The sequence below is a fragment of the Bactrocera neohumeralis genome, unplaced genomic scaffold, assembly GCF_024586455.1.
Source record: "Bactrocera neohumeralis isolate Rockhampton unplaced genomic scaffold, APGP_CSIRO_Bneo_wtdbg2-racon-allhic-juicebox.fasta_v2 cluster10, whole genome shotgun sequence".
Lineage (NCBI taxonomy): Eukaryota > Metazoa > Arthropoda > Insecta > Diptera > Tephritidae > Bactrocera > Bactrocera neohumeralis.
In genome coordinates this window covers 28,084,233-28,104,820 of record NW_026089623.1, presented here as the reverse complement: position 1 = coordinate 28,104,820, position 20,588 = coordinate 28,084,233, and the positions used below count along the sequence as shown (strand labels likewise).

At 35.4% G+C, this 20,588-nt stretch overlaps 2 protein-coding genes across 4 annotated transcripts in view; both read left to right on the top strand.

The window, feature by feature from the left end:
* LOC126765281 (lipase member H-A) overlaps positions 1-20,588 on the top strand; it is a 39,262-nt gene that overhangs the window by 7,887 nt on the left and 10,787 nt on the right. The gene's annotated exons all lie outside the window — the stretch shown is intronic.
* LOC126765389 (uncharacterized) lies at positions 17,803-18,969 on the top strand. 2 transcript variants are annotated; one of them, XR_007668338.1, is made up of 4 exons: positions 17,803-17,974; positions 18,266-18,400; positions 18,481-18,634; positions 18,699-18,969. XR_007668338.1 is itself a non-coding variant. In XM_050483119.1 (3 exons), exons 1-3 carry the CDS (start codon positions 18,350-18,352, stop codon positions 18,824-18,826), a joined length of 333 nt encoding a protein of 110 aa, XP_050339076.1. In that variant the 5' UTR covers positions 18,203-18,349; the 3' UTR covers positions 18,827-18,969. The 2 variants fall into 2 exon arrangements, 1 of the variants encoding a protein (XP_050339076.1); XM_050483119.1 differs by lacking the exon at positions 17,803-17,974 and having other exon boundaries at positions 18,203-18,400.

Here is a 20,588-nt window from a genome sequence, read left to right as displayed (position 1 = left end):
CCAAGATTTGTCGCATGGTGAATATCTGGTCGGTTGTTGATTTTGCAGGTCTAAAGCCACACTGATAAGGTCCAATCAGTTTGTTGACGATGGGCTTTAATCTTTCACACAATACGCTCGATAGAACCTTATATGCGATGTTGAGGAGACTAATCCCACGGTAGTTGGCGCAAGGTGTGTGGGGTCACCTTTTCTCATGTATTGGCATGCACACTTAAATTCCAATCGTTGGGCATGCTTTCGTCCGACCATATTTTTACATAAAGAAGCTGATGCATGCTTCTTATCAGTTCTTCGCTGCCGTATTTGAATAGCTCGGCCGGCAATCCCATCGGTGCCCGCCACCTTGTTGTTCTTCAGGCGGGTAATTGCTATTCGAACTTCTTCAGGTCGGGTAATGGAACGTCTGATCCATCGTCATCAATTGGGGAATCGGGTTCTCCTTCTCCTGGTGTTGTGCGTCCACTGCCATTCAGCAGGCTGGAGAAGTGTTCCCTCCATAATTTATGTATGCTCTGGGCATCAGTGACTAGATCACCTTTGAGGGTTCTACAAGAGTATGCTCCGGTCTTGAAACTTCTGTAAGCCGCCGCATTTTTTCGTAGAATTTTCGAGCATTACCCCTGTCGGCCAGCTTATCAAGCTCTTCGTACTCACGCATTTCGGCCTCTTTCTTCTTTTGTCTACAAATACGTCTCGCTTCCCTCTTCAACTCTCGGTATCTATCCCATCCCGCACGTGTAGTGGTCGATCGTAACGTTGCGAGGTAGGCAGCCTGTTTTCTCTCCGCTGCGACACGGCACTCCTCGTCGTACCAGCTGTTCTTTTGCACATTCCGAAAACCAATGGTTTCGGTTGCAGCTGTACGTAAGGAGTTTGAAATGCCGTCCCACAGTTCCCTTATACCGAGTTGTTGACGAGTGCTCTCAGAGAGCAGGAGTGCAAGCCGAGTAGAAAATCGTTCGGCTGTCTGTTGTGATTGCAGCTTCTCGACGTCGAACCTTCCTTGTGTTTGGTGGCGCGCCTTTTTTGCTGCACAGAGGCGGGTACGAATCTTAGCTGCAACAAGATAGTGGTCCGAGTCGATGTTAGGACCTCGGAGCGCACGCACATCTAAAACACTGGAGACGTGTCTTCCGTCTATCACAACATGATCGATCTGGTTGGTAGTTTTTCGATCCGGAGACAGCCAGGTAGCTTGATGAATCTTCTTATGCTGGAATCTAGTACTACAGATAACCATATTTCGGTCCCCGGAGAAGTCAATAAGCCTCAACCCATTTGGGGATGTTTCGTCTTGTTTGAGTTTGCATCACTTCGGGTATTTTCTGCTGATACGAACGTTCATAAATAAATCAGGTACATATAAGCTGATCGCTAGTGATACAAAGTTGTTCTCTATCGCTGATTTGAAGACAAACAGATCGCTTCGTGTACATGAACTGAACTGACAGAATCGGACAGAGTAACGGATCAGTACTTACATAAGTATAAACACAAATTTATTACTCGTTGCAGTTCTCTGATAAGTATACTCTGTAGCAACACGTTGCAAGAATATAAAAAGTGTGACAGAAGAGAAAAAAGTTCAACACTAACAGCAAACATGCACAGTTCAATTGACGGTAGTGTCCATTAGCTACTTATGTTGTTATTGCAATTTCATATTCGCATTGACTTCGTTTTTAGTACAACCTTTTTCCTTAACACGAAATTGATAAAAAAAACATTTTCGAACATTCCAATTCATTAGCGAAAATAATACTAATTTTCGCTTGACACCTGCCGAACTATGTATGTACATACAATACAATTAGTATTAATTAATAAAGTTACATTCGAAACGCATGAATGATCTTTTGGGGAAAACTTTATTATGCCATCCCATAATTTCGGGAATTAAATGGGTATGGTCGGATAGAAGATGTTCTCCAGATCGAAATTATTATAGGCGCGGGAAACTTATAGTTTCGAGATATTTGCGTTTAAAATTAAAAATTGCCACTTTATGAAGTACGTACGTATTTTTTCGATTTAAAATTAATTTTACACTTATATTTTGCACTGTTTATCCACTAACATTTCACTAGTTCGTTGTACACATTCACTTTTGTAGTTTTAAATTACATATTCATTCATAGTAAAACGTAATGTGACTACCGCACAAAAAATTATGTACATACATGATACTGTAACGGTTGACCGTTAGCAACTTGAGACAAATAAGGAAGATAAAGAAAGTCCAACCCCATTCCTCGAAAGAACACGATTTATATATAAGTACATATAAATATATATGTACATACATATGGATAAGTGTTTATACATACATATGCCTTTTGCATATACACATATACAAATGTATGTATAAAAGAAAGTAAAACCATAATATAATAGAAATGTTTCAGAAAATGATAAACAAAGTTAAGGCTGCATCTCGACAGGCAAAAGTTTATGGCATAATAAGTGTTAAATCTCTTACCATTGCCGTTGCCAAATCTTTATGTGGGCATTTGTTATAACATAAATACATATTTGCGAAAAATGGCGTCGGGTAGGTAGGTTCGAGGTGATATAGCGCGTGTTTTGAGCTCTTGAACCGTTTAAATTTTTATAACGACGAAGAAATTTATGTGGAAAATAGAAATATACTTTTTTCTACAAATATATTTCTTGAAAAAAAAGATGCATATATAATATTTTAAGGCTTTAGTAATTGTTGCATAATTTTATATACCTATTTAATGAATAAATTGAGCAATGATATTTTGATTTATGTTTGTATAAGTTTATTAAATTTAAGACTTCGCTCATTCTCCAATCCATTTGGTATATTTTTTCTACAAATTAACAATATTAAACTAAATATTATTTTTTTTGGAAAATTAAATTATTTTGAAAATATACTTATTATTTCGTACTTTAGTTTTATAATTTAACACAACCGTCTTAATACTCGCGCCACTAAATTTAAAATAACCGTATGTAGTCTGAAAATATGAAATATTTTTTTTTTCAAGAAATACATTTGTAGAAAAAAGTATGTTTATACTTTTTTTATTTTCCACATAGATTTTTTTCATCCATATAAAAATTTAAACGGTTCAAACGCCTGGAACCTACCTACCCGACGCTATTTCGTAAATTATTATATTATGATAACAATTGCCCACATACAGATTTGACAACGGCAATGGCAATATATATATGTACATATGTACATGTACATATTTATGTATTTCACAGTTAGTATGCCATAAACTTTAGCCTGTCGAGATGCGGGGTAAGTGACAGTTCATTGCATTTAATAGTTAGCATACAAATTTGTATGCCATATATTGTACTCGCATACTCAGCCCGCTTCGACTGGCTTTATTTAAGCATATACTTATGAACAAATAATAAATAAAATCACAAAAACGGGTTTTTTCAGTTTTAAATATTCCGAAATTTACTCTAACTTTTTTTTGTTTAAGGGGCTATACCAGTGTGACGCATGAAAAATTAGGCGATTTTCGTGAATTTTTTTAAAAGAAACTGCTAGATTGAATGTTTCGACGTTCTACGGACGTAATAAAGCATATTTTTAGCTTTTTTTTTTTAAAAAAATATTGAAAAATAACGGAGTTATGTGCTGTCTGCGGAAGTGCCGAAAAAAAGTGTCTCAACTGCTGGCATGATTCCGGTCGAATGAGTAGCTGAAACAAAAAAATTCAAAATGTTTTTTAAACTTATATAAATATTTTCTATACAATGAACTACGATCTTTGAAAAATATCAAAAATTAAGAAAATGGCATAATTTTGAAAAAAATTCGTTGTTTTACGAAAAAAGGTCGTTTTTTTTAATGCCAAATTGACAATTTTCAACTTATCAAAAAGATCGGAGTCCATTGTATAGCAAATGTATTCAACTACATATACCCAGTTTTAATTTGAAGTCGATCGGTCAATTTCTCGTTGAGTTATGATGTCAGCAATTTTGAAAAATGTCGCTTCGAGAAAAACGCGTTTAAAGTTTCACTTATATGTGCCCATGATTTTGAAAGTGGTATAAGTCAAATTTTTTTTGTTTCGAGATATTTAAAGTTTTGCATTTTAAAGGATTAAAAAATATTCTTGCATTATGGATTATGATTTTTCGACAGTAAAGTAGTCCAAGCAAACAAGTACTTATTTATTATGAATGTGAAATTTATAGCCATTTTTAAGAGAAAATGTGGTTTTGAAAGGTTTAAATGACTTGTACCACTTTCAAAATTAACTGCATGACTTTATAAATGACCAATGAAACAATTTTATTAGTAATTAACATTTTATTCAAACTCATTTCATTGTGACTAAGTAAATTATTCATTAGTATTTAGGGAAATAAAGTGTTTGTGAAAAATTGGTGGAATATAGGGTAGTAGATCCATCATATCTTTACGTTTTTCTTTTGTTATTGGTCTAATGATTGTGTATAATGAAAGTAAATCAATATTGCCGTATATTCTAGGTCTTCCTTTTTAGGCGAGAGGTCTAATACCTTGAATTCGGAGTTGTCGTCCAAGAAAGTTTTATAAAACATCTTATATGGGATATTTTTTAGAAATCTGATCCATTGTATTTTTAACCAAGGAACAGCTTCTCCATTGATGTTTTTCTTTCTATTATTCGTTGATTCTTTTAGTTGTAGGAATAAAATCTTTTTGATCCATTTGTACTACCGTAAATGGGTTTTTCATCTTACATGATTTTATTAAATTATAATAATGCTCAGGGATGTATAAATAATTCGATTTTTTAATTTTAGTTTCTATCACGCCAAAATCGCGATCATTTGGCAAAAAAGAGTGGCCAGATACCATAAATTTATGATCAATTGTTTCAACATTATAATCAGATGACTGAACTATTTTTAACCATATTAAAGCTATGTTAATGTTTCGATTTTGTACTGAACAGGCATCACTGTAAGCTATTATATGCTTTTGATTGGTAATGTCCCGAATGAGCTTTAAGATGCAGGACGCAACTTCCTGTGATTCTCTTGAGGCGAATGTTTCATCCCATGCGTACATTTTAGCATTTCCATTGTGGAAATTATGAAACCCTAATTTGTTTACATACATACATGTTGCGCTTATAGTAAGCTACCGAAACAGAAAGGAATAATGGATAAGGAAGCGCTTTCTGTAGGTCAAATGTGAATCCGTAATTTACACTCGGGCTATCTTTTGTTTTTTGTATGTCATCTGTTAAACTTTTCTAGCCTGTTCGGCACTTTTAAGATGTGAATCATGAATTTCCATAAGATGCAACTTCTCGTCTTCATCACTGGATGCTTCAATTTTTAGTTTTATCGAATCACACTTTTGGCACTTTTGAACTAAGTATTAAATATTTTTCTATAAGTCCACTCCTTTACACATGATGTATTATTTTCATCACATTTTTCCACATATAGCCCATACATTTTTCGAATATCTAAGTCAGCATTTAGATACTTTCGACTTGAAGTGTGATGTGATCGCGTGTAATCGTACTACTTTAATTTTTTCTTCATCTGTTTTCACTCACGGGTTCAGAGTTTTTTGTTTCATATTCCTCTCCACGATTTCTCTTCATTTTTCTTATATTTTGTGCATAATTCTTTTGATTGTGTGCCCTCTTTCTTGATTTCATTTTGCTTCTTCCATTTGTAAGGGTTCCGAATTCACTTTTAAACTATGAGCTGATTCATCAGAAGACGATATCATTCTTATTCGTTTCCATTTCTTGGGAGCATTTCTTATATTTATTCGCCGTAAAATGTCTACAATTAACTTTAAATAGTAGGTTTTTACATTAAAAGTTTTACTTCATCAAACCTGAACCACTATCTGAAGACATGACAAAATTACTTTGTGAACACACTGACTTATACCACTATCAAAACGAACAATATCTGTATTTCAGTTAACAACTAAAAAAATAAACACATTTTAAAAAGTTATTTTGCATGGCATGCAGCTAATCTCTTCAGATTATGTTATTTTATTAAGATTTGATAAGTAATAGCTGATAAAGTAGATTTTTAAAATTTTTGATTTATACCACTTTCAAAATAAAAGGCTCATATATGTTTGCACCTCTGAGCGCTCGCTGTTTAAAACGCTGGCATTCAAAAACTATTCAAGATATGACCTTGCCGATTTCACAGGATATTTTTGAATATATAAACTATCGAAAGAGCAAAATTTTTTTTTTTTTGAAAGTGTCACACTGGTATAGCCCCTTAATGTATATCGTAGTGTACATACCTAAGAATGTACATAAATACATTTCCCTCAATATCCCATTTGTAAAAAATCAAACATTCGGGCAAGAACCAAAAAAAGAACAGACACCATCATTGACCAATAAGATTCGAGCAAGCAGTGCACATTTTCGTAGTATTTAATATTACAATGAAATCAAATTTATTCATAAGGAACGCGCGCGTTCCGCGATGTCAAGTGCTTTCGTCCATTACTCTGCCGCTTTTTTACTGTGCGCCTTTCAATAAAATTAAAAAAAAACAGCCAGGAAACCCGGTATTTGCATGTTGCTCAAAAATTGAAGAATCTTCTGATGTTCACTTCAGAAAATAAAAGTGCAACGTGGCTCATTGCCGCCCTCAAAATTTATTTCATTTATTTATTTTTTCTTTTACCTATATATGGTATTGAATTATAAAATTGCCATTTATATGAACTCCTGTATCCTGCCACATAATTATTTTATATTTTTACTTAATATTATATATAATTTCACAGTTTTTCGATTTAGCCTATTTTATATATGTATTGAACACAATGAAAATGCAGCCCAAGCAAAAAATCGTAGTACTTGACAAGAGCATAAGTCAATTTTGAGTAATAAAGCACTGTAGAATGATCAAAATTGTCAACATAGCCAAAGTTGTCGAGAGATGTTGATGCGGAATGAATAAAAGTGTCAACATAACCGACGTTGTCGAGAGGTGTTGATGCATACGCGGTTACAGCTGAGTTAAAAACAGCGCACCAGTCGGTTCTTCTTTTCGCAAGGTGGCGCCAATTGGAGATTCCAACCGAAGCCAGGTCCTTTTCAACCTGGCCCCTCCAACGGAGTGGAGGTCTTCCTCTTCCTCTGCTTACCTGGCGGGTACTGCGCCGAATACTTTCATTCCATTCCATTCGGACGACATGACCCAGTCAGCGTAGCCGCTGGCTTTTAATTCGCTAAGCTACATACATATGAATGTCAATGCCGTCGTATATCTCATATAGCTTCGTTCCATCGAATGCGATATTCACCGTGGCCAACGCGCAAAGGACCATAAATCTTTCGCAGAACCTTTCTCTTGAAGACTCGTAACGTCGAATCATCAGATGTTGTCATCGTCCATGCTTGTGCACCATATAGCTGGACGGGAACAATATGTGAATTATAGAGTTTTATTTTTGTTCGTCGAGAGAGGACTTTACTTCTCAATTGCCTACTTGTTCACCACCAGACCCATTTGCTTCGCTGCCTCATCCATTCGGGAGAAAGCAGAACGCGTTGTTAAGGCCAATGATATCATCAGCATACGCCAGCAGCTGTACACTCTTATAGAAGATTGTAACATCGCGGTTTAGTTCTGCAGCTCGAGTTATTTTCTACAGAAGTAGGTTGAAGAAGTCACACGAAAGAGAGTCGCCTTGTCTGAAACCTCGTTTGGTATCGAACGGCTAGGAGAGGTCCTTCCCGATCCTGACGGAGCTTTTGGTGTTGCTTCCACAAGAGTATGCTCCGGTTTTGAAACCTTCTGTTAGTCGCGTTGTCACAGTCTAAATAAACAATGCCTATTTACAGATAATAATGCATAAATAGATACATTGTACATACTTATGTATGTATTTACATAGACCAAGTATTATAATTTGAATCGGTTGTACTCTACATATATAATTCCTTAAACATGCAGTCAGGAATGGCAAACATAAACGAAAAACGGTAGTTCAAACAAGTAAGGAAGAGCTAAGTTTGGGTGTAACCGAACATTTTATACTCATATTCCCTGATTTGTTAGAGAATTTCCTCATTTTGACCTTCGGCACTGATTCCCTGATTTTCATGAAAATTCTATGTCAAAAATGCACTGATTCCCTTGTTTCCTCCTGAATCGGCGATTTGTTTTATTTTTATTAAAAAAAATTGTGGCGTTCGAAAAATATGTGAAAAAAGATGTTAATGAATGACGATTGTCCATCCATTTCCATTAAATTTTGTGTGCGGAATCAAATTTCCGGTGGCGAAATGTACAGAATGTTAGAACTGGACTTCGGTGATTATTGTTTGTCGTGGGGAAGTATTTTTGATTAACACAAATTATTCAAAGAGTTCGGCCCACGCGTTGATCATGAATAACTTCCAGGACGGGCATCAACATCAACTGATGATCAACACGATCAACGATTAACAGTCAGAAATCTTACCGCCTTTGTTTGAATATCGAAAAGATCAATGAAAACCATTTTGAAAGATCATCGGCTCCTATAAAATCTTGCCGTACAATCTTGGGAGTAAAAATGTCTCAGAAACATTTATTTATTGATCGCGCTTTTAGTAGTTTTGAAAAAAAAATCCGATATATGGGGAGAGAGCGGGGTTATGATCCGATTTCAACCATTTTCGCACAGTCGGTAGGGATTCATAAAGAATTTACCCTAAGCGAATTTAGTTATTGCAGCTTTAGTGGCTTCAGTGGCGTAGCTACAACTTCGTGCGCCCGGGGCCAATGTTGTTTGATCATTGATCATTAAATTGATCAAATCTTACTTGAGATCGACCATCAGTCAGAGTAGATGGTCCAATCTTGCGATTCTCTCAATAGAATGTGAAACTGCTTCAACTTTAAATTACAATGATAGTATATGTGATTTTGCAGCGATCAAAGCTAAAAAAGTGCATCTTTAAGTTCTATCACTATTTTTAATGGATGGAGTCATGTGTAGAAGTTCACGCAAGTGAGGAAAGTTCTCTGATCGCCATTTACTTGAGAGTGGCCAGAAACGATTCTTTTACATATGACTCAAGCAGCTCACGACTTCCGGTCTTTGACCAAGTATCCTCTGGGTAACCTAAGAACTTCCGTTTAAAGGCGAGCTAAAGTGAGAAGGCGAAACATCCCCTCCGCAGGGTTGTGCGCTGGGTTTGGGACCCGCCACGTAAAAAATTCTACCAATGAAAATTAGCAATCAGCCTCGGATGAGAGACCCCCTTTTGATGACGACCATGGCAAACGAAATAAGGACTACGAATTGAAGGCATGCACCTGGAATGTCCGGTCCCTTAATTGGGAAGGTGCCGTTGCCCAGCTGGTTGATGTCCTCGTAAAAATAAAGGCTGACATCACCGCCGTCCAAGAAATGCGATGGACGGGACAAGGACAGAGATGAGTAGGTCCTTGTGACATTTACTACAGTGGCTATATAAAGGAGCGCAAGTTTGGTGTGGGATTCGTGGTGGGAGAGAGACTCCGTCGCCGAGTAATTCCATTCACTCCGGTGAATGAACGTCTAGCCACAATCCGCATTAAAGCGAGGTTCTTCAACATATCGCTTATTTGCGCCCACTCCCCGACGGAAGAGAAGGACGATGTGATCAAAGATGCCTTCTATGAGCGCTTGGAGCGCACCTATGAGAGCTACCCAGGCCACGATGTCAAAATGGTGCTTGGCGACTTTAACGCCAGGGTGGGCAAAGAAGGTATCTTTGGCACTACGGTCGGTAAATTCAGCCTCCACGAGGAAACATCCCTAAATAAGTTGAGGCTGATTGACTTCGCTGGGGCCCGAAATATGGTTATCTGTAGTACCAGATTCCAGCATAAGAAGATTCATCAAGCTACCTGGCTGTCTCCGGATCGAAAAACTACCAACCAGATCGATCATGTTGTGATAGACGCAAGACACGTCTCCAGTGTTTTAGATGTGCGTGCGCTCCGAGGTCCTAACATCGACTCAGACCACTATCTTGTTGCAGCCAAGAATCGCACCCGCCTCTGTGCAGCAAAAAATGCACGTCAACAAACACAAGGAAGGTTCGACGTCGAGAAACCGCAATCACAACAGACAGCAGAACGATTTTCTACTCGGCTTGCACTCCTGCTCTCTGTGAGCACTCGTCAACAACTCGGTATAAGGGAACTGTGGGACGGCATTTCAAACTCCTTACGTACAGCTGCAACCGAAACCATTGGTTTTCGGAAAATGCAAAAGAACAGCTGAATAGAGGCCGAAATGCGTGAGTATGAAGAGCTTGATAAGCTGGCCGACAGGGGCAATGCTCGAAAGTTCTATGAAAAAATGCGGCGGCTTACAGAAGGTTTCAAGACCGGAGCACACTCTTGTAGAACCCCCAAAGGTGATCTAGTCACCGATGCCCAGAGCATACTTAAATTATGGAGGGAACACTTCTCCAGCCTGCTGAATGGCATTGAACGTACAACACCAGGAGAATGCCCCCAGGTGACTACTTGTCAAATAATAACAAGAATTACAAATGTTAAATATTCCTAATAACGAAATTATTGAAACCGCTGGCTTACCCAGATGTTGCTTAAGCAAGAAGTGATATGTTTCGGTGGCACCAGGCCTTTTTGGAGGGCCGGAAAGAGGTCGCAAATGAAAACCGTGCTGGATGACCTGCGACATCGACGAACACCGATAATGCGACTCGTGTGCTCAAAATTTTGAACTCAGACCGTCGACTAAGTATTCGTTTAATTGCCCAGATGTTTAGTTTATCAAAATTTGTGGTTCACGACATTGTGACGGAGCACTTGAACATGTGCAAGGAGTGTGCAAGGATGGTCTCAAAAGTGCTCACTGACGACCAGAAATTGCGGTGGAAGTGTACCAAGAAACTTTGAACATGTGTGAAAGTGATCCCCAATTTTTTAACAACGTTATCACAGGTGATGAGTCATGGGTCCGATGAATGACAAGAATTTTGAGACGACATAGGGAATCCAAGCAGCATGAACCTCGACTCTCAAGGCTATTCCGGAGAATGCCTTCCGTGACGCCTCCAATGCTTGAAAATCGAGCTGGCAGAGCTGTATCGACGCAGAAGGAGCCTATTTTGAAAGTTTTTAAAGAATTGTAACTATTGGTCAATAATTATTTTTAAATCGACTCAGTCCTATTACTTTACTTACAAACCCTGTAAACCAACGCACCCATTCCAATTTCGTGAAAACATAGCACGATAGAGCTTCCATAAATATCTTGGGTAAAGAAAGAAGTAGAGGACAGCAGAATGAAATATGTATACATATGTATATCTAAACTCCGAGATCACCCAAACCTATTGGCTAATAGTACATTCCTGCAATCAAACACCCCTAAAAAGAAGAGATATGCCTGCATAGTAAGAGCAACATATTACCGAAACTGTTCAATCACTTGCTTGAGCTTGTCTAGTTTTAAATAGATTTAAGATTTTATAACTTATTGTTATTGCCAATAAATAAAATAATATAATAAAAATATTCTTCTTTGTCTTAACTCTGATTACGCCTATGTAAGTCGTACTTACTTTTTTTACTAAAGAATACGTATACGAAGTTTTCTTACGATATCTCAATTTTTACTCAAGTTATTGCTTGCAAGGACAGACGGACGGACGGACAGACAATCATCCAGATTTCAATTGTCCAGCTATCTTGATATAATCGATTATTTTTAGTTTATACAACCAACCGTTAGGTGTACAAAACTATTACACTCTATAGCAACATGGTGCAAGAGTTGTTTCAAAAAAGGCAATAAATAATGATGGTTGTCGAAAATTAAGATTAGTAATAGATTTAAAAAAATAAATGACAAAACCATGCAAGATATACAATGCCAAACCCGGAGGTAATACTTAGAAATTTATTATAGAAATATCAAAACTTATTTCCACAATCAACAAAGAAAAAACATAGGTTGTATCAAATATTAATCTCGGTAAATAATGGAAAATATAAATTTTTACGATTGCCATTTGGATTGATAAATGTCTGGTAGTGGCTGACTTCGAAAACGTAAATTACAATGCATACGAACAAATTATAAGGTTATGTAATGCATTCGTTATATTTGTTACATTGCATCCTGTTTTGATACGTATAAGCTTCTTAGCCGATGCGCAGTGACAGGGAAAATCGCGCATCACAAATAAAGTTGATACTTTTTGCCACTTACGTATGCAACGATGGTGCCATCAGATAGATAAGCTTATTATTAATTTATAATAAATTTTGTATTACTATAAATACGGAACTTTGGCAAAAAATGTACTTATAATGACTAGAATATCATTTATTTTCATGAATATTTGAATGGTATTTGTGATTTTCGAAGAAACTGGAGAAATTGTTTATAATGAAACTATGTGATCTTAGTTTGATCATTTTTTATTTTTATACGCCCACAAATACAAAACAGTTTACCGCGAGAATAAGCTTTGCAGTGAAACTATTCTATAACGTCAAATTATACAACGCATCATTTTGCAATGCGTTAACGACGTTGCATACCGATGATGTATAAATACTGCAGTCATACTCGTATCGTATCGATACTTTGAAGAAGTACGTTTTCGAAATCAGCCTATCTATCACGTTTTTGTTGATAATGTTAAAAGATTTTCAAAAAGTTTAGATGAACGCAAAAACATTTGAATTTAGTATTTAAAATATTAAAGAATGCAAATATAACAAGTAAGGTAGGGCTAAGTTCGGGGCCAACCGAACATTTTATACTTTTGCAACTTGCATTAATCAAAACCAGGGAAATACTTTAAGATCTAAAACCAATCATATAAGGTCAATTCAGAATCTGGTCCAAGTGGTCTTGCATTTTTGCAATTGCAAGTTAGGGAGCATATTTGCAACACTGGATTGAAAATTATTATCAGCTGTCAAAAATAAAAACATTATAAACAAAGAGAAGAAATGGAGCAAATCGGTTTAAATAAATAAAATAAGGCTGAAACACGAAGTGGAGCGAAAAAGAAATCTAGAGTCTACTGGATTTATTGCAGGAAGCTCCAGAAGTAAAAGTGAAATTTGTGCTATCTGCTGCATAAAAATATTTCTTACTTTCAATGTCCATATTTCCTTCAAAAATTTTGTTTACAAGCAATGTTTTTCTTCACCGATCGGCTGTGAATTAACGGACTTTACAAGGGTTGCACAGAAACCACAAAAAAGACACTCATTGTTGATGGTAAATATTTGCAATTGCATAATTTTGCAAACTCAGATGCACAAGATTCTGAATTGCCCTATAAAGTAAAGCCAGCCGGATGTTCGAAAATACTGATATTATTTTATAGCACAAAGATACACTCTGAACATGCTTACTTATCAGCAAAACCGAAATTCTACTAAATATAAATATCTATTTATATATTAATATACATACATACATACATACATATGTACATAAACATACTCATGCATTTACTTGCAATGCGCATCAAATACATAATAAAAAAATGCATGGGTAAAGACAAGTCATTAAGTTACAGATCAGATAACATTAAAGACACACACACACATGTATTAAATTGTATAATTAAAAACAACCCCATGTAGTGTGCAATACATACATACATACATATATATTTAGTTATTTAAGATATTTTTCTAAAACAGTATACTATAAGCAATGAAAATATCAAAATAAAATCGGAATGTATAAATTCTCCCTCGATATAAGACTTTTCATTTCCCCTCGCCAGTGGTAAGGAATGACAAATTCTTTTTTGAGGCCAATGTTTGATGATGTATACAAATCAAACACACACCCTCTTATTTTCATTGGGATAACTCACATGTTGGCCGGTATATGCGGTACAAAGGCAACCCGAAGTTCGAAAATCTTTATATTAGGTATTATATGGGGGTTAAGGAAGTATTGGTCTGATTCAACCCATACCATTATAAGATTAATTAAGGATTATCTCTTAATTTCAGTGATATATGTATATTACACATTGACCGAAATTTTCGATCAAAAGTCAATTATAGGTACCGGGGTCCAAATATTTAGTACCAAGGGGCAAGAATAGTTTTTATTGGACTTAAACAATTTTTGGTCGCAAAGTGGCGCCCACTAAAGCCATTATTCGTGCAAAGTTTTACCCCGTTATATTAATTGCTTCTTAATTTGTGAACTGGAAACTGAACGAATTATGTGGAATTTAAAATTGTACTGTATGGACAGTAGGCGTGGTTATTGTCTGACTTCGCTCATTTTTACAACGTGACATAGAAATGCGAACCACATACCAAATTTTGTGGAAATCGGTTGGTCAAATCTCGAATTTTACCAAAAAGTGGGCGGTGCCGCGCCCGTCGTCCAATTTTCATGCTGGCTCTCATAAAGCTCTCTGATACCATCTCAGTATAAAATTTAATGACTCTGACGTAATTAGTTATTGATTTATCGGGCTTTTAGTAGTTTTTAACAATACCGCTATATGGGGAGTGAGCGGGGTTCCTGTAATTTGGTCTTTGGTCTTTCTAGCTTTAGTTAAAAGTGATTTAATTGAATGTCAAAAAAAAATACGATAATTACGATAAAGCAATAACTGTATCTCAAAACGATGAAAAATTACAAATCAAAATGAAATAATAGAATGTCAAAATAAATTGTATTCAGTCAAATTTTGCATAAAAAGGAGTAAACAATAAATTGGGACGATAAATGAAAATAATACATGTTTGCTTGATATGTTAATGACGCGCTAATTGTACAAAAATTAAAGAAGCAAATGAACCAATAAAAGTTATAAAATATATCGCGAAAACAGCATCTGGAAATGTTAATAATCACTTAATAGAGGGAGTGTACTTAATAACTTTTCCAAGTTCAGTTCTTCCATTTTTGGCAACAAAAAGTTTGTTAGCATCTTGGTTGACATGTGGTTTCAACAAGATGGCGCTACATGCCACACAGCTCGCGATTCTATGGCCATTTTGAGGGAAAACTTCGGAGAACAATTCATCTCAAGAAATGGACCCGTAAGTTGGCCACCAAGATCACGCGATTTAACGCCTTTAGACTATTTTTTGTGGGGCTACGTCAAGTCTAAAGTCTACAGAAATAAGCCAGCAACTATTCCAGCTTTGGAAGACAACATTTCCGAAGAAATTCGGGCTATTCCGGCCGAAATGCTCGAAAAAGTTGCCCAAAATTGGACTTTCCGAATGGACCACCTAAGACGCAGCAGCGGTCAACATTTAAATGAAATTATCTTCAAAAAGTAAATGTCATGAACCAATCTAACGTTTCAAATAAAGAACCGATGAGATTTTGCAAATTTTATGCGTTTTTTTTTAAAAAAAAGTTATCAAGCTCTTAAAAAATCACCCGATATAATTACTTTAAGCAGTAATCCATGTCAAATTTCGTGAAGATACCACGTCATATGTGAAAGTTTTCCATACAAGCACTTGATTCCGATCGTTCGGTTTGTATGGCAGCTATATGGTATAGTTAGCCGATCTGAACAATTTCTTCGTATATTACATACATTATTAAGCTTAGTACGCAGCCCTCAAGAAACGTAAAAACTTCATATAAAAAACGCTTAAGAAACGGTCAAGAAACTTTCCTGCGATAAATTAACTTGTGCTAGTACGCAGCTCTCAAGAAACCTAGCACTAATTTTTGATACTTTTTTTCAGTAAAATGTGAATATGGCAAACCTGGTTTTGCGAAGAAACATCAAATCAACAATTGTTTCTTGAAGGAAATTCTAAGTAATCGTCAAATTCATCCTAAATTAGTTGAAATCATTATTATGAAGTATATTCCATTTTGAAATGTTGTATAAAACCTACCAATCATCAACCACATTTCTTATACCAGCACAACAAAATTTACCGCAAGAAATTTTCTTGACCATTTCTTAAGCGTTTTTTTATATGAAATTTTTACATTTCTTGAGAGCTGGATACTAAGCTTTATCTTAGAACATAATCTGTGCCAACTTTTGTGAAGATACATTGTCAAATGTGAAAGTTTTCCATACAAGAATTTGATTCCGATCGTTCAGTTTGTATGGCAGCTATATGTTATAGTAGTCCGATATCGGCGGTTCCGACAAATGAGCAGCTTCTTAAAGAGAAAATGGCGTTTGCAAAATTTCAAACCGATATCTTAAAAACCGAGGGACTAGTTTGTATATATACAGACAGATAGACGGACACACAGACGGACATGGCTAAATCAACTCAGCTCAACATACTGATCATTTATATATATATTCATCGGGTCTCCGACGCTTCCTTCTGGGTGTTACAAACTTCGTGGCAAACATAATATACCCTGTTCAGGGTATAAAAAATAAGTTTTCACAAACGTGAATAGTTATTTACAGGAATTTGCGTCTGAAATATGTAATTTACTTAAAAATGGTATAAACATAAGTGGAAAGGTATTTCAAATCAAAATCAGAGCGTTCATATGTGATTCACCCGCAAAGGCATTTTTCTGTCAGACTATGGGACATAATGCATTAGAAGGTTGTACTAGATGTTGCCAGCAAGGAGAACGCATAAACAACAGAACAGTTTACAGCACATCAAAGGCATTGCCACGCACTGACGAAGGTTTTTCATTACGAACAAGTGAAAATTATCACAAAATTTCAACGGATGCAAGGTCTGTTTTAGAGGAAATGGGTACAAAAATAGTGACACAGTTCCCACTAGATGCACTGCAATTGATTGATTTGGGTGTGGTGAAAAAGATGTTACTTTGCATTTTGAATGGTAAAATCAATTTTAAAAAATTGAACAATGAAAACAAAGAGAACTTGTCCATAAAACTTGTATCTTTAAAAGACTTCGTTCCTAAAGAATTTGCTCGAAAGCCAAGAGGCTTTGAAGAAATTAAACGGTGGAAAGGTGTAGAGTTCCGACAGTTTATACTCTACACAGGCATTTTTGACTTAAAAGATTATATTGACGAAAACGTGTATGATCATTTCCTCTTGCTTCATGCCGCATATAGGATTCTTCTAACTGAAAAAAGTATGTATCAAATATCAAAGTTGTTCAAGATAGTTTAGAATATTTGCATTTGACAGAATGTGTTGAGGAAATAGGATTTTTAGACTCGTTTACATCGTATAATTTTGAAAACTACATGCAAAAGATTAAAAAATACGTCAAAAAGCCAACGAACATTTTAGAGCAAATAAAAAACAAAGATCAAAACTCTGAACTTTTTAGGAAAAATAAATTTAGTGGTTCAAAAATTATTAGATTTGGTGACATTACATCTTTTGTTTCTAATTGTATCACTCTAAAAGCCAAACCACCTGACAATATTTGTTTTGCTAATGATAGTCCTTTCCAAATTTTTCGATTTTCGAATGAAGAAAATGAGGTTTTCATTATAGGCAGAAGGTTTACAAATTATAAAGCATATTTCGAAAAACCTTTGAATTCGCTAACAGATTTAGGAATTTTTACTGCGAACAAAACTCCCACTGCAAACGAAGAAACGTTTAATATAAATCAGGTTAATTACAAACTTTTTTACTTTCCAATTAATGCCAACGAATATTTATTCATTCCTATACTGCATTCAATTTAAGTAAAAGTCGATACACAAAGATGTCACAAAACTTATTTACTTCAACTCCGGTATTCAGATGCAATGCTACATTAAGCGATGAAAACATTTGTCCAGGTATGTTAATATTAAATAAATTTTCAACAAATTTAATTAACTTTTTGGTGTAGAACTTTTTGACCGAAATTTTTTCACTTTTTCGAGCCAAAAACTCCAACCCCGGAAACCAAAAAAGTTAATCTCAGCCCAAACAAGTAATTTAATTCACTATTGTTTTTTGTATATTTGTAGTTCCGGAAAATACTCAAAATGAACTAAATAAAATCAAGCAAAAAATAGACGAACTTATAACAAAATTGGATGGTTAGAATCAATATTACCATTAGTATTGATTAAGTATAAAGTGTTTTCCTTACGACATTCATGCTAAACTATTTTCGTAAATTTTTAAAAAATTTTGTTAAACAAATTTGTGAATTTTTCTATATTTTGTAAAAAGTTTGAATTTGTTGTTGTTGTAGAACTATTTTAACATATATAAAAATAGTTTTAAATTAAGAATGAAAAACGGAGTGAATATCATAAGAAAACAAATTTATACTTAAATTTGTTAGTGACTGCACATAATTTTCTACATAAACATTTTTATTTTAGAGCAGGCAAAATCTATTGCAGCCTTAATAAGCAGCCAGGCACAGAACAATTTGCTGATGAAGCAAGTTCCCAGTTTGCGACGTAATGCAACTCACGGAAATTGAAGATGATGTTTCCAAAAATAAAGATATATACGTAAGTCTAAAGTCTTACCAACATATATGTATGTATGTATATGTATATATTCATTATCAGCAACTAAATCGGTGTTTCAGGTGTCTATTATAAAAAACATTATTGGATCAATTGGAGTTACAAACGGAATGAAAAAAATTCTCAGCGATAGCGTCATGGTGCAGTTAAATTATGATGGACTGCAAGACAAGGTGGCATTCAAGAAGTTTGAGTGCCTAAATAATGCCATATATGGTAAATTTCACTTTTCCGTAATTAATAAGTCTTTGTTTTGATACACTTTGTTTATTTTTTTTAGAAGCAATGCAAGTGGAAGGTTTCACTAAAGGCGATTATGAGCGGGAGCTCAAAAGAGCTTTCAAGATGGGTAAAAACCGATATCACAAAGCGGGCTCTTTGAAAAAACAAAAAGATAAACAAATATAATAAATTAAAGTATGAAAACAATTAATTTAAGTAACATTGACATTATTTTTAAATGTAAAATCTTAATTATAGTAATTTGTACTGAAATGGATTTCTTTATTATTTCTAATTGAATTAAAAAATATAAAACTATAAGATATTTATTTTGGGTTCGTTTTAGTAGGAAATGCGTACAGCTGATCGATTCATATATTTAGGTATGTGAGCCGGTAATTCGCACAACTGATAGATTCGTATACCCAGGAATGTGAGCCGGTAATGCTTACAACTGACTAATTCATGTCTTCAGATATATAGCTTGGTAATGCGTACAGCTGATCGATTTGTATCCCTGGGTATGTGAGTTGATCTGTTCTGAAATTCCTAGGACATTGCTGTGTTAAAATTCAGCAATGAATTCAGCAGTAAGACCCTCACTTTGGCTCTTACCAACTCATACACTACCTATTACCTTTTGCTAGTGGGTACTAACAGAATTGCACCTGTGAAGGGTATTTAGCTTCGGTGCAACCGAAGTTAACGTTTTTTCTTGTTTTTTAAATGCTTTGAGGATATATTCGGTGGTTATTTATTTAAAGGGGGCAAACTATATATTCATTAATAAACAAATTTGAAAATTTAATTAATTAATTATAATTAAATTAATTCAATTTAAAAATTAAAATAAAACAAGTAAGGAAGGGCTAAGTTTGGGTGTCACCGAACATTTTATACTCTCGCATGGTAAAGTGATAATCGAGATTTCATTATACGTCATTTACATATTTTTCAAATACCGTATTTTTGTAAAGTTTTATTCCGCTATCATCATTGGTTCCTAATGTTTATACTCGTATTATACAGAGAAGGCATCAGATGGAATTCAAAATAGCTTTATATTGGAAGAAGGCGTGGTTGTGAACCGATTTCACCCATATTTCGTACATGTCATCAGGGTGTTAAGAAAATATTATATACCGAATTTCATTGAAATCGGTCTAGTAGCTCCTGAGATATGGTTCTTGGTCCATAAGTGGGCGGCGCCACGCCCATTTTCAATTTTAAAAAAAAGCCTGGATGCGGCTTCCTTCTGCAATTTCTTCCGTAAAATTTAGTGTTTCTGACGTTTTTTGTTAGTCGGTTAACGCACTTTTAGTGATTTTCAACATAACCTTTGTATGGGAGGTGGGCGTGGTTATTATCCGATTTCTTCCATTTTTGAACTGTATATGGAAATGCCTGTAGTTTCCGAGATATGTACAAAAAACTTAGTAGGGGGCGGGGCCACTCCCACTTTTCCAAAACAATTGCGTCCAAATATGCCCCTCTCTAATGCGATCCTTTGTGCCAAATTTTACTTTAATATCTTTATTTATGGCTTAGTTATGACACTTTATAGGTTTTCGGTTTCCGCCATTTTGTGGGCGTGGCAGTGGGCCGATTTTGCCCATCTTCGAACTTAACCTTCTTATGGAGCCAAGGAATACGTGTACCAAGTTTCATCATGATATCTCAATTTTTACTCAAGTTACAGCTTGCACGGACGGACGGACGGACAGACGGACGGACAGACGGACGGACGGACAGACAGACATCCGGATTTCGACTCTACTCGTCGCCCTGATCACTTTGGTACATATAACCCTATATCTGACTCTTTTAGTTTTAGGACTTACAAACAACCGTTATGTGAACAAAACTAGTATAATACTCTCGTTAGCAACATTGTTGCGAGAGTATAAAAAGTAAGGAAGATCTAAGTTCATGTATAACCGAACATTTC

Bases quoted from the DNA above. Each gene is read 5' to 3' on its own strand.
- LOC126765389 (XM_050483119.1), top strand. From the start codon at position 18,350: ATGCAACTCACGGAAATTGAAGATGATGTTTCCAAAAATAAAGATATA. The intron at 18,401-18,480 runs GTAAGTCTAAAG...TCGGTGTTTCAG, and splicing joins CCAAAAATAAAGATATATAC to GTGTCTATTATAAAAAACAT. The intron at 18,635-18,698 runs GTAAATTTCACT...TATTTTTTTTAG, and splicing joins CCTAAATAATGCCATATATG to AAGCAATGCAAGTGGAAGGT.